We start from the raw sequence: 14,842 nt of genomic DNA on the forward strand, positions 1-14,842 counted from the left end.
GATCTCAACAAGACTTGTACTATGTTGTATGCATACTATTTATACCCAAATGAGCCATTTTTAAGAAAACCAAGTTAGATTTGAGTTTAACTTTACATAGGGATTATGTTGGACTGATAAAAACCAATACAAAACTTGCCCTATAACTTTTACCATTGATTGTCAATAAAAATGTCTTCCAAATACATTTAAAGAAACAATATAGACATGGGCTGTCTTCCCTTCATTTTAAGAACGTTTTGTGAAGAACATGTAATTAAGTCAGAGTGTTTGCTTACTTCTTTAGTATTTCCATAGCAAAATTATTTTTACATTATGAATGCAAACTGTATCAAGGTCCTCTGAGATAAAACTTGAGGAGTATAATTAAGAAATAATGGAATGAATCTTAAAAAGATGGGCTAGAAATTTTCAACTGGCTCAGGATAGGGTCTCATGATAGGAAGGATAACCTGTATCAGTCAATAATCTTGTTATTTTCAAACAATGGTAGTTCCAAGTAACAATTCAAGAATGCCATGACATTACTTTATTTGCATATTATATTCTTTACATCCAAAGAACAAACTATCACTGACAATGCTGAATTTGTCATGTTGAACTGATTCAATGCTTTTCATATTTGAATTGTGTAATTTGATCTCCATTACTAAGAAAATTACATTTCAAAGCAACCAGTTTTCACAAAATTCAAGGAAATATCTGGAAGGTCACATTACACTGGATACACATAAAAAAAAAAAAAAAAATTTCTTCAATTAAGTTTGAGTACAGCTAAATATAAATGCAAGGTGGCAATGCACTGCTGCAACTCATTCTTTACTAGCCAGATATTAAATATATTCCACAACAAATTTGATTCTGTAAGAAACATTTAGGTAATTTTATTAAATTTATTCTTAATGTCTATACCATGCCACATATCCTAATTGCACAACTCACTTTAACTTCCCTACAAAAAATCATAATAAAAAACTGGCATATATAAGCTTATCAGGAACCTGAAACCTTATAAATGGCAAACATTACCATTACACTGTATAAGTCCTTTCCATGGACCTCAAACTGAGCACTATAAAATTTGCGTCCACTCAAAACTAATACAACGTACATGACAACAGCTTATACTTCCTGTGGTTTAATGAATAGTACCATGCAGTGAGTTACAGGAAAACTGACTTAAGAACTAGAATACCTGAACACTGACATACTATAAACTATTTTTTAATAATTAAGTCACTGCATCTTTCAAATGACAAGTGGGAAACTGTCCCAAAGTACTCAGCAAGAAGCCAAGATAATTTCTTCAAAAGTGCAGCCTAATAATGCATTAAAAAAGTACATATGTAATGTACACCAACATTCAGACTCTCATTCATAATTGCACCAAATGCTCAACTAAATCTACAACCACACACACTTGATATACGATACACGAGGTCTCCCGAGACTGGAATAGGTGGAGGGAATATGCCTCTATAAATGGGAATCAACTTCTCAGGTTTGCAATAAGTCTGACATACATCTTATCCCCACCCATGATAAATGATTGACTCCCACACATCACGTTGCATAACGTTTGGTCCAGAGCCTTGCAATACGATCATGTTCCTCTCGGTTTTGTAGATACTGTGTTGCTATACTCCCAACCAGGGGATCCGCTATAGGAAAGAAAATAGCCATTTTTATAGCATGTAAATATCTTCATATTCAATTAATATAAGTGCTTGTGATATACTTTAAGGTAATATCCCAATATTTGCCTGGATGGAGTGAGGAAAATCATAAAAGACCTATCAGGACAGGCGTGGACAGATAGCTTTAGAGGTAAACACATAAATTAAAGAAATAGCAGAATAAGATGGTCTAGGCATGTTTGAAGAATTAATGAAGATAAAATTCAAAAGGTTTTGAACAGAAATGCAAGAGGAAAATAGGGAGACAACAAGATGGAAACAATGGGTTAAGACAGATGCCATACAGAAGGAACAAAGAATCAGATCACCATTGCAATATGAGAACACCTTTGGAAGAAGAAGGTACAGAATAAATCAGAAAAAAGAAAATATTAGATAACCTGGAATATGGGATCTACCAATCCATATATATATAATGTTTACCTGGATTACAGTCAGTAAGGAGTGAGCAGATGGAGAGTAACACTTTTGATATGGTGAGAGCTGGAGACCAGTTGTCCTTCAGGATGTCGAGACATATCACACCTTGACTGTTGATGTTACAGTGATAGATTCTAGTACGGAACGTTACCTGAATCAAGATAAATCTAAATGCATCCAGTGACTTTTTAAAAGCCTTATGGCACCTATGTACCATGAACTCTAACATTAAATAACTGAAATTTGCTCAGAGGTTGTCAGGTTCTCAGAAAATGACAATTATTTCCCTAAATAACATTATGCAGACATGTTGTGTTTCCTTGAGGTACAAACTTAAATTTATATATTACCTAGATGAGCATGGGGTTCAAAGGCTGAGACAGTAACTTATACACATCAGTACAACAAATGCTATATTGGGACTCTGTATAAAATATGACATGTTCAGTTTAAATGCATCAATTTCCACACCTCACCTTGGGAGGTTTGAAAGGATATTCTGGAGAAAAATGGATGTCCAGGAAGAAAACTCCACCTTCATAAACTGATCCAGGGGGGCCCAAAATTGTTGACACCCATTCATATAAATTGTCTCCTTTTGGACCTGCACTGTAAGGAAACCAGTGATGAAAGCATGGAATGTGTTAACATATTTTACAGACACAATCTCTGACAGCAGAATGTGAAAGATGTATAGTTACCTGCAATTTGGGGGAGGATCTAGAGTAATTTCTGCAAGCTCTTTCTGAATCCTGTAAACAAGACATTGTAACTGTATACACATTAAATCTTCATAAAATATACAACTGAAGTTATCAGCAAGGCCATAGTCAAAATTAGTTTTATAGATTTAAAGTCACCTAGTAGATATATAGATACATTCTGTAATCAAAATATGAAACAAGTCATACAATACACCACATTTGGAAAATGCCTACAATAGAATATACCTTGAACTACAATAGACCTATATACTTTATAAGTTTAAAGAGGAATGTCTGGTTTGGTCACTGGCATAGTGGTTTATGGTTAATTTATTCTTTGAAATGACGACTCCTCTACTGAAGACACACATAATAGTTGAAATATATACCATCAAATGGTTTAGTTTATTCATAATAAAGGCAAAACTCTTTCAGCATAGGCTTACTCTTAATAAAAAATCAACAGAAATGATAAATTGTAACCAAATAATACACATAACACAACATATGAAAATGAACTGAAAAGTGAGTATCTACATGAAACACAGGTGCAGATAACATCTGTGGAAAGTCCAACAACTTTACCTTTTAGCAGAAGTGCTGAGTGCCTTAGACATTTTTGGATTTGGCTTTGTGTCTTTGTTCTCAGTCTTGTTGTCAGTCAGAGAGGCTGTGCCTCGACCCCGCCCAGTCCCACTTGACCCTGCCCCTGACATCAGTCTGTAAAAAACAGTCACGAAATTTAAACTAAAAATAAATTCAATCAGAAAGCAAAATACAACCTCTGGGGTGACCATGTAACCTGAGGGTAGACATGTCAAGGACAGTATGGCTAGTATAATAACTTCATGTTACACTTAATAAAAGGGTATTTAATTAAAACAGAATCTCAGTAATGCTATACGCATCTTATAATGAAACTTTAACTTTACTGTGAACATTACTTTTTATAGTTTACATTCAAACTTCACAATATCATTAAATAATCTTTCCTGTTACCTACATGATGTATTAGACTGAGGCAAGTCCGCCATTTTGTAAATACATCTGGCTCTGCCTACTATTACCTAAATAAATATCATCACACATTATTCACCAAATGGTTAGTTACAAATTGCAATATAATATAATGATAATTAATAGTTTTATAATAATATACCGGTTTGATGATTTCCTACATGCCAATCTTTACACGGTGAGAGTTAAAATATTCGTATGTAATTAAAGTAATAAAACCTTAATTCTCATTTGAACTGTACACTGGTCGCAATACATTTAACACAATTCTACTGTATTCAAGTACATAATTATAATAATAGTTACATACACAACTAAAATCCCTTTATTCAAGTAGCCATGCATACACCAGCTACAGCCATCCACAATTAAATGTGCGGGATCTTTAAATTTATATCCATCACCCCCTTGTATTGTACAAAAGAACAATATACCCAGATACAGTTCTTTAAAGATTACAAGTTGTTGAATGACAAGGTAAAGATTAATGTTCTACTTTATTGTGTGGGTTTATAAAATGCATATAGGAAGCGTTTATCTGACAACACATTTAAATCTTTTGACTCATGTTTTGGGGATAGACGGAAATTACACCAATTGCTTGATTGACTGCACGTACCCTTACGAATTTGTTCTTAGATCGGTAACCAGATGACTCTAGTGCGAATGTCAACATGTTGACCAACTACATCTTATAATATAGTAAATTGTAAATCTTAAATCCCAACAAAAATATGGAAATGCGAACGTTGCCTCTGTAGATATTGTTAGTGTAGTTTATACAATTAGCATTAACATTTTAATTGTGCGTTACTTTATTCTAAATATGAAATAACTTTCACGTACCTCTGTTGGCACTTCAGAGAACTTGTATCCGTATTACCATTCGTGACGTTTTGAAGTAGTTTACGCTGAAGAAAATAACAATTGGTTTTTATATGAACACTTGTGATTAAGGATATAATATTTAATTCATCATGGGAAAACGACAACATCAGAAAGACAAAATGTAAGTGGGCAAAAATGGGTAAAGCTATTTTGAAGTGTATTTTCAGGGAAAGCTATAACCTTATTTGTGAATGGAAAATAACCTCTGCTAAGTATTTAAATGACAGGTTGGGAAAATATGAATCTGGGTCTGGTTCGACAGCAGGATCGAATTATACAGAGAACTGTGATGCTATAAAAAGATAATCAGAAAGAAGGGAAGTGGAAGATGTCACAATTTTCGCCGACATGAATAGAACCAAAAATAATACGTCATGTAACCAAACCCACTTTTTCAGGATGGCCTTAGGTTAAAGTTTTTGAAATAATGTATATTTTGTGTTTGTAACAAGTTTTATAACGCAGTTTGTCACCGAATGAAGAGGGATTTATGGTGCATGAGAAGTATTGAATCCCAGCACCATGTTACATTGTAGAATGGGTAGAGTAGAGTAGAGTTGAGTTTATTTACATTCCATAGATCCTTCTTAGGACCCAACGAAAGGATGTAGAACATGTCATTTCATACAATATACATGCACTTCAGAACTTTCAACACACGTACAAGAACGTATTTCACATATCAATGTACATAAATTTCAGATTCTGCAATACAAGTATGAAAAATAATTTTACAAATTAATATACATAAACCTCAGAATTTTAAATATAAATACAAAACTTGCTTTACATATATGTATGATACAATTAAAGTTTCTAGTTATTATTCATGTTTGTGTGGTAGATACTGTTACTAGACTAGCAACAGTTAACTGTTGTCAGTTTAGTAGAGCATAAGTAGGATTTGAGGTTCTCATGGTTCAAGCATGAAGATGGCTGTCATCTTTGTGGCATAGCGTAGTGCAACAAGAATTGTATTCTGCATTTTTGCTGAAAAGAGGGCCAGAATTTTGTGTGTTTCATAAATGTAGAACTTGTTGAAATATAGTACAATTTTAAACATTTAACATTTTCTATGCTTTGCACAAAATAGGTACTCTTTAAATTGCTGCATTGTTTTCCCAGCATATATTTTGTGTGTAGCATTAGGAAAGAAAATTATTTGCTGTCATTTCTCACATTTGAGATTATTGGTTTTTTATTATTTTTTATTTTATTTTTTATTATAATGTGTTGATTATAGTCTTCTGAGTTATGATGCTGTGTAGGCGGTTACCAAAACTCCTTGAGGGTCTACCATGACTGGTCTGTAAGACTATAGTGTGTCACAATACAGAAGATTTCAGTTGACATTTTCTGTTTCTCTGAGACCTTATATATTGTAACTAGCCTGAAAATATATAAGAAGGATGTTTGTAAATGAATCTCTACATGGAAAGGGTTAAATGGCTTAAAAAGTAAATGCTGCCCTACATCAGGAAACCAGATTTAAGGGGTTAAATTGAAATTTATTATTGACTGTTGTGAATAGCATTCAGACTTGATGATGGCCACATGCAGCTTGTGAACTAGAGTTGTCACTGTTGTGTTTGTGTAGGATGCTCATTGGGCACATTTACTCTTATGTCTTTGGATACAAATGTTAATATGAAACTTTGTAACATTATAACAAAGTTTTTACTTTTATTAATGTGTTTATTTTTGTCAGGTACCTTACATACACAGAGTGGACAACACTGTATGGAGGAAAGAGAACGGGCCCAGAAACATCCAGTTTTCGGAGATTACCATTTGACCATTGTTGTTTATGTCTACAGCCCTTTGAAAATCCATATTGTGACAAGCAGGGAAACATTTTTGAACTTCAAGCAATTGTTGCATACTTGAAGAAATTTAAAACTAATCCTGTAACAGGAGAGGTAGGTTGTAAGTCTTATCTCAGAAATGTCTGATTTACTGAATTGTTCTTATTCCATTGCCTTTTTTCATATTTTAAGGTACAGAACACTAGTGATGATATGAAGTAACACTTGTAGTGCTGAGATCAATTTATAAGAAAGGATTGAGGTTCTAGCATCAGTAAAATTGATCCTGTATACATGAGAATCTGCATTTTACATTGCTACATGCATTTTTAACCTTGTAGTAGATGTAACAGTTACTCCAACAGTGAGATGTATAAATTCTTGAACAATTCAAATTCCAGAAATTTGTTTCATATTGAAATCACAGAAAGTTCAGTGGTATTTGCTACACAATGGGGTTGGGTTTTTCAAATCTGACACAAAAGAGTAATTTGGTTTAATTTTGTTCATGCTAGTTTATTTATTAAGCTGTTTAATTTAATTGTAAATTTTATTACTATACTTGAATTTGAATGTTTTTACTGAGTTAAAATTTCTGTGTTTAATTAATTATGGTTACAATTAAAACTCAAAACTGTCTTGGTTTGTTACAGCCTCTTGAAGCAAAGAACTTGATAAAACTGAATTTCCATAAGAATGCTAAAGAAGAATACCATTGCCCTGTTCTGTTTAAGTCATTTACCAAAAATTCTCATATAGTGGCAGTTGGGACTACTGGAAATGTATTTTCTTATGAGGTAATATTTAGCGATTGTGTATAAACACATTTACACTTTCTGCAAATTCATAGGCTGTTTCTGCAGTGAGGCAAATTTTAACTAATGTTTAAAGTTTTTATTTTTGAAATTATAACATAAAAGTAAGATTTGTTTTTACTTGTTGCTTTAACCTTTGTCTGTTGTTATACTGTGAATGCCATATACCAATCACGATATAGTGAAACTGGCATGGCATACAGTGTAAGAAGAAATGTTAAACCAAGAGGTATATCAAAATCGGAGTTTTATCAGATGTTCCTGATCATTGGTATTAATCTGTTAATGAAGCTGTGGCAGGTTTGTTTGTGATTTGTTGTTTGATGGTCATGGTTAAGTCACCAGTATATGCAAAATTCAATATTATTTTGGACCAAGTTATTTTGTATTTTGTTCTTCAATTAAGACATTAGCAACTCACACCACCGAATATTCAGTAATTATGAAAATAATTCAATTTTTTCTATATACTAGGCTGTTGAAGAACTAAATATAAAGACAAAGAATTTCATAGATCTCTTGAATGATGAAGCTTTTCAACGAAAAGACTTGATTACACTTCAGGATCCTAACAGCATTGAGAAGTTCAATCTGTCAACATTTCATCATTTGAAGAATAATCTTAAAGTTGAAAATGAAGGTAAATGATCATATATTCCTCAGAGTATAGTGATTTTTCTCTAAATTCACATAGCAGCAGGCCTGCATGGGAATTTATTTTTTTTTCCTCATTTCTCAGAAAGGTGTTCATATCAGAGACTGGCTATGTCTGTGCGTTTGGTTTTTGATAAAAGGAAGGGGCACCTATTCCATGGAGCCCATTAGATAAGGATAACCTTTGTCATTAGTTCCCACAGACCTTTCACTTGACCCGAAGAAGACATTTCTTTTATAACCATTGTTATATTTTTATGGAACAGCTAGGAAATTCTTGCATAACATGTGGCCTGCCACTAAGAGCATTAATGTTGTCACATTTCTTTGCACCAGTTACTGGCTATTTTTTCATATGTTGTAGTACCTGAGAAAGATACTGCTGGAAATCTTAAATCTGTATCAATGGAAACAAGAGAGATTTTGGAAGAGTTGAATAGAGATTACAAAATTCCAGATGTCAAGGAAGAAGAAAAGAAAGTTGCTGACAAATTCAATGCTGTGAGTGAATCTGAGATGTCACAGATTATGGGTTATTTGTAGTATATACCATTTACAGGTTTCAAGAACTGATTAGCTATAATAGTTGCCAGTAAGCGAATTTACATGCACATGTTTGCTTTAGTGTACCTGTCACGTGTAAAGGCTTGTAACTGCTAGTGAAATTTCATCAAATTTGACATTGGGGAATTTTATTAAAAAATTTTGTTACTCTAGACATCTTGCCCACATAATCATGTGAGGAAATCAGAGTTTTTTCTATTCAGTATTTTGATGCAATTTATATTTCTGTGTCAGGCTCATTACTCAACTGGAGCTGTGGCTGCAGGCTTTACATCAACAGTACTTGCTCCGCAAACAAAACATGAAGCCGCTATTGTTGAAGAGGATCTAGTCCGATATGAGAGAGTCAAGAAGAAAGGTATATATTGCTGATTTCACCCTGTTGGTTGGGGAACTGCAGTTGCATTCTTGTTTGTTAAAGTTACTTTGTTTTTCCTGTTCTGCCTAATAGTGCCCAATGAATTATTTACATTAAGTGATGTTTGGCATGGATTTTGGCTTCATTACATCATATTTATTTTCCTCCTAGTATGTTCTGAAAGCCCTATTCAAAAGTCTGTCTAGGTTTCCCTTGAGTTATTTTTCCTTTGTTTGCCATTTCCATTTTCATCCTATAACCATCTGGAATCTTACTGTTGATATTTAAAACTGATACAATGTGAGGAGCAGGGATATATGTCTAGGAGACACAAAAGTGGGTTTAATGAAAGAAGCTTAATGTTTCTGGCCAATTTGAGGCTTCATAAATACTTGGAATAAGCACAAAACATACATAAGTAAACGTTGGTTGGAAGGAGGAACACAGTAAGACAAGTTTTGCAAATCTTGGTTTAGCAAGGGTTGATTGTAGTACAAGAAATAAATTTTAGATAACACTTCAGTCTACTTGATTCTTATGTCTTACACTGAAGACAAATTTGTTATCTGCTGTGTAGGTGAGACTAAGTTCCAGGGAATAAAGGCATACAGAGGGGAGTGCAGGTAAAGATTTGCTCATAGACCTTGGCACAAGATGAAAGTTACTTTACTCATGTTCAAGCTGCTTTACCCCCAAAGAAATTGTTGTCGATACTCATTTGTGGAAGGTTAGGATATTGGTGCTCTTGCCTGGAATTACTGGCCATTCAAGCACTTCATTTGCCTGTGTGTGTTATCTGTTCTGTGTCATAGTATTTAAAATGATTTTCTTTCACATAGTTATTTACAATGTTTAATTATGTTCTTTTCAGGATATGTCCGATTGGTTACTAATTTTGGACCCCTAAACTTGGAACTGTATTGTGATATGTTGCCCAAGACCTGTGAAAATTTTCTTAAATTGGCTCAGAGGGGCTATTATGATGGTGGGAAGTTTCATCGGTCCATCCGTAACTTTATGGTTTGTAATATTAAACGTTTTCATTTATTAAGACTTTTTAACATCTGAACATAATGGTAATTTTAAGACCACAAAATGATATCTTCTTTGTATAAATAGGAGCGAATAACAAAATACCAGTTATATGAAATTTCTGGTAATGTTTTTGCTGTTAAATTAGTATGATGATTGTTAAAAGTAAAGTCATCCTTGTGTATAAACATGCAGTAAAGGAATGTGGGCATGCAAGTTTAACACCGTTGAAATTGAGAATGAAATGTGTAGAGGATTACCACTACTCCCTATCATATTCATGATGTGCTTATGCTTAGGCATAATGACTACATTACCATTCCTATTCTATGCGTTGCATATACATATTATATTTGCTAGTGAAAGATTCAGTAATCTGATGAATGGTTTTTGTTTCACTGGTCAGGTAAGCTAATATTTGTTGGCCATAACATAACTTTCCAACCACTTTTATCACCAACTAGCATTTATCTACAATGGATTATGCCAGATGTGTTTCAGCCCCATGGGGATGTCCTCAGTGGCTCTGTGTTTGGTTCAACCTTACATGTTTGAACATATCTTACTAAAGACTGTAAAATGTCACAGTTAAGTTGCACCAATACATGCCTGGTATAATACATTGTAAGTAAATGCTAGTGATGAAAGTGGTTGGAAAGTTGTGTTATGGTTACATGCTACTACACTGTATGAAGGGTATGAGGATTAATATTTGTTGACCCTAGTGTTTTTATTGTAGAATAATTGTGCTTTTATAGATGTAGAAGTTAAATAACTTATGTTGTTATAATTTACACTCTGTGCCTACAGATTCAAGGTGGTGACCCAACTGGTACTGGTGAAGGGGGTGAATCAATTTGGGGGAAACCTTTTGAAGATGAGTTCAAACCAAACTTGACTCATAGTGGTAGAGGTGTACTGTCTATGGCAAATTCTGGACCAAATACGAATCGGTCTCAGTTGTAAGTTAATTTTTTTCTCTTCACTTACATGATCAACTAACTTGAAATTTTACTTAATTTTCAAGTGGTTGCAATTTACTTTCCTTCCCTAAAGTAAGAGATTATGTTTATAGTTATGAGAGACTGTTAAAACAGTTGTTTTATATGTTTCTTAATCTTCACAGTTTTGAAAAGTACCCACACTTTCTCTGGTGTTAACCCAATGTTCTGTTCAGTACATATCCAGGCATAAATCAGCTTGAGTGTAAATGTAATTACTTTCTTCCATCTAGTACTGTGGTTTAGAATGTGTAGTGCTGTACCTCTGTAAATGTTGCTTAAGCACAGAGGCAACTTTACATGTACGTCATTAAAGGTAACCTGTTTGGGAAGAACGTTACGAAACCTGTTTATTGAGTGAAAGAAACCAATATGCTTAACAAGTTTATGAATTTTTAGTCATTTTCATGCTGTACTGTGTAGATAAGTAAGGTATGACCTTACTCTGCAGCTTCATCACATTCCGATCATGTCGTCATTTGGATGGGAAGCATAGTATTTTTGGGCGTGTTGTGGGAGGCCTAGATACACTTACATCCATGGAACGAGTTGAAACAGACAACAAAGACAGACCAATAGAAGACATTATTGTGGAGAAAGCACAAGTATTTGTTGACCCCTACCAAGAAGCTGATGAACAGGTACAGTTTTGTTGTCTGTTGTATGAGGTGTATTTGATATATACAATATTTAAGGAATTGGCTGTGCACCTGCCACCTGGATGTTTGGGTGTCATACTGACATGCTTTAATTTTCAGTATTAGTTGCAACAGTCTGAATGAGATCTATACCTGATGAAAGACTCCCGGGTTACAAGCCATGTGAGGTCACTTTATACATCAGAAACCTTTATGTGGAGAAGACAATACAGGATATTCGATGTCTGGAAAATCTCTGGAAGAAGAGGTCAAGACTGCTCAGCTCGCTGGCTTTTATGCTTAGAAGTTGAGATCTGCTGCAGCTTGTAACCGGAGGTCTTTCATCAACATCAGTTGCCACTAAAGCTTAATTTTGTACATCAAGTCTAGACCTCTTTAAATATGCTAACCTCATGCCAATGGAGTGGCCCACTTTTCCCAGTGGTAATAGTTTGGTATTTAAAGGGTGCTGGGTTTGTTTTTGACTCGTGTCATTAATGTAACAAGCAATACAAGTGTAATACACCCTTGGAATTTACTTATTGAACAGCCCTTCTACTTTACAGTGGACAGCACCCAACTTGATTGTGGCATAATGAATTGACAATTATCACATGCCGTTGGAGAATTATTAAAATTTGTTGTAAAACTTAGTTCATCCAGATTTACATATGAGATATCACAGCTATTAACTTACAAATTCCATGGTACAGGTGTTCCTGAGCAGTTGGTAGTTATTCAGGTGGTGAATAAATTTCTTACTTTTAAGTTTCATCACCATTCTAAAAATGCTTACTATGTTGATACTCGTTTTGTTCAAGGTTCACTATAATCCTCCCATGTACACCTTGGCTTCAAGACAGGTGTCTTCTCTTGAGGTTTTCCAATCAAAATTTTGTATGCATTCTTTGTCTTCCTGTTCTCTTCATCTCTTTCTTATTTACCTTTGCATTATTTGGGGAACAGTACAAAATTGTGGACCTCATTGTTATATCATTTTGTCATTTATGTTTCTTCCTTTGTCCTCAGTTCAACTGTTTTTTCAGTCACTTCATGATATATTTACAGTTAATGGCTGAAAGGGCAGAAGAAGCAAGGAGGAAAGCTGCTGAAGAGGAAACAGAAAGTAAGAAACAACTATCTCGAGGCGGAAATGGACAGCTTAAAGTGTTCCGGTCTGGAGTGGGTAAATATGTCAATATGTAAGCATCCCAACAGTGAGTATGATGTGTTTCTTCACTTAATTAATTCATGTAAGTTTGAACCATGTTAATATTTATAAATCGGTAACATTATCCAAGGTACCAGATGACCCATATTCAGTTTGTTCCATAATGTCTGAGAGATGAAGTAAACAACTTTAAGAGAGATGTAACAGAAGCATATATTTCTAAAATTAAAAGTGGCATGAATGTTTTTCAGCTTAATGAATATTTATAAAAATTACTAATAAATAAGAAAATACTTCATTATTGTTTATTGTATGTAGGAATTACAATTTAGTATAAGAATCAGTATGAGAAACATTGTAAAACGTTATAAATAATAGTAAAAATTTTTTTTTCACTTTTTGATTTGCTGTTTTCAAAAGCGGTGAATTGGCGCAAATTAAACTGGTGCAAATCGAGGTTTACCTGTATACGTTTTGTGTGCGAAAAGTATATAGCTGCTGAATGTGAAAGCAGCTGGTACCTGTAGATACCGCTAGGCTTATTTAAAATAAGTCATGACCACTTCTTTAATGTCCTTCCCAATTATTGACAGTGAGCCTCCTGTTTAATATTTTGTAACTTATACAGTTGACAAATCAATGTTGAACTGTCATGGTCATTTGTGTTGTAACATCATGTGGGATTCAGTATATTTAATTATTTTACAGGGCAGGAAGTTGTGAAGCTCTTCCAGAACCTGCTGTGAAGAAGCGAAAGAATACTGGGTATGAGTTTGGTAATTTCAGTAGCTGGTGAAATGTAAAGTATATTCTGTGCTTGTAAATACTACACAGGTGTATGAATATTGAGTAATATCTTAATTATATATATATTAAAACACAGTTTTTGTTATTTATTTTAAACTTTGGTAATGTAAATGTTTTATGTGTGGGAAGACTTTCATAGCTGGTGCAGTGGCCACACGGTCTGAGGCATGGTCCTCGTGCGCCTGGCAGCTGCAACCATGGGTTAAGTCCCACCCAAGGCATGGATGTTTGTCTGCGTCTTCCCTTCCAGTCTGGTGGGTAAAGACTGGCCACGGAAGGCAAAGCGAAACCACCGTGGTACTTTCGCAAGAAAACCCCGAAAGGGGTCACGACAGTCAAGCTGACCATAGACGATTAAAAAACGGAGACTTTCATAAGATCTATTTATTCTCTTTTGACCAGTGTAGTTGTGTGTCCTTAAAACAGATCCTGCCACTGAACTGCATTCTAAGACATTTCAGTCACACCTTATTCTTTTCAAGATTAATTTTGATATTATCTTTGTATATAATCGTTTAGTGTGTTTTAGTCTTCTGTTTAGAGTTTCTGACTTAAATTTTGTATGCATTTCTCATCTGTCTGCTTAAAAGGTGGAAGACATGAATATAAAATAAAATTATCCTTTCTTATACCTTGTGTGCTGGAACCTTACCCTACTGAAAATGAAAACTTACAGCATATCTATTAATGAGGAAGTGTTAAAGTCTGAAGGTAGCGAATATTTTTGGAACAGAGATAATATGCTACAAATTCAAATTCTTTCTAGTTCTAGCTATGTTAGTCACAGTGCACTGTGAGCGGGAAATGCAATATAGCGACATTGAACATGATTACTGTTTATACCATATAAGATTAGAGAACATTAGTATTTATGCATTCTGTGTATCCCAAATCGGTGTAGAGAAATCGGAGTGGAAGAAAAGCACAATAACGTAAGCAACACACAACATAAAAAGAAACCTCTGTGAATAGTATATTCTAGTTCAAAGTATATCATGTGTTTTGTGCTTTTTCTACTGTGACCTTTTTATTGAGTTTTGATATTATTACAAGGATAAAGATGAAGGTAAAATCATATGTAGTCTTTAATTCAGCTCTTTGCATTCTTAACCGGGGAACAAGTTGGACATATGTGATTAGCTTCACATGCTGGCTGATTTAGGCTCTAGGAAGGAACCTTGGTATCTGTGGGATTGGAGGCTTGGTGGGCCCCAGAGCTGATTTGGATGTTGTTGTCATAAAGGGAAATATCCTACTGTGCTGGGAATTGA

At 34.3% G+C, this 14,842-nt stretch overlaps 2 protein-coding genes across 4 annotated transcripts; one reads left to right on the forward strand and one right to left on the reverse strand.

Annotated features, from left to right (window-relative positions):
* Window positions 1-514: 514 nt before the first annotated feature.
* Window positions 515-4,283, reverse strand: Ubc2 (ubiquitin conjugating enzyme 2). Of its 3 annotated transcripts, none has more exons than XM_022085803.2 (6): window positions 4,149-4,283; window positions 3,407-3,541; window positions 2,819-2,869; window positions 2,594-2,726; window positions 2,121-2,268; window positions 515-1,661 (listed from the first exon to the last, which is right to left on the reverse strand). In XM_022085803.2, the coding sequence occupies exons 1-6, from the start codon at window positions 4,181-4,183 to the stop codon at window positions 1,564-1,566; spliced, it is 600 nt and encodes a 199-aa protein (XP_021941495.1). In that variant the 5' UTR covers window positions 4,184-4,283; the 3' UTR covers window positions 515-1,563. The 3 variants fall into 3 exon arrangements, with proteins under 3 accessions (XP_021941495.1, XP_021941498.1, XP_021941497.1); XM_022085806.2 differs by lacking the exon at window positions 4,149-4,283 and adding an exon at window positions 3,981-4,107; XM_022085805.2 differs by lacking the exon at window positions 4,149-4,283 and adding an exon at window positions 3,825-3,894.
* Window positions 4,284-4,643: 360 nt separating this feature from the next.
* On the forward strand, window positions 4,644-13,646 carry LOC110840637 (RING-type E3 ubiquitin-protein ligase PPIL2). Its single transcript, XM_022085801.2, has 11 exons — window positions 4,644-4,847; window positions 6,435-6,645; window positions 7,185-7,328; window positions 7,821-7,986; window positions 8,365-8,501; window positions 8,799-8,922; window positions 9,794-9,942; window positions 10,765-10,916; window positions 11,407-11,596; window positions 12,662-12,795; window positions 13,473-13,646. Exons 1-11 carry the CDS (start codon window positions 4,816-4,818, stop codon window positions 13,558-13,560), a joined length of 1,527 nt encoding a protein of 508 aa, XP_021941493.1. The 5' UTR covers window positions 4,644-4,815; the 3' UTR covers window positions 13,561-13,646.
* The last annotated feature ends 1,196 nt before the right edge of the window (window positions 13,647-14,842 follow it).

This window comes from Zootermopsis nevadensis, unplaced genomic scaffold, assembly GCF_977971745.1.
Source record: "Zootermopsis nevadensis isolate Lab colony 2312 unplaced genomic scaffold, Znev_1.0 Znev_ptg000015l, whole genome shotgun sequence".
NCBI lineage: Eukaryota > Metazoa > Arthropoda > Insecta > Blattodea > Termopsidae > Zootermopsis > Zootermopsis nevadensis.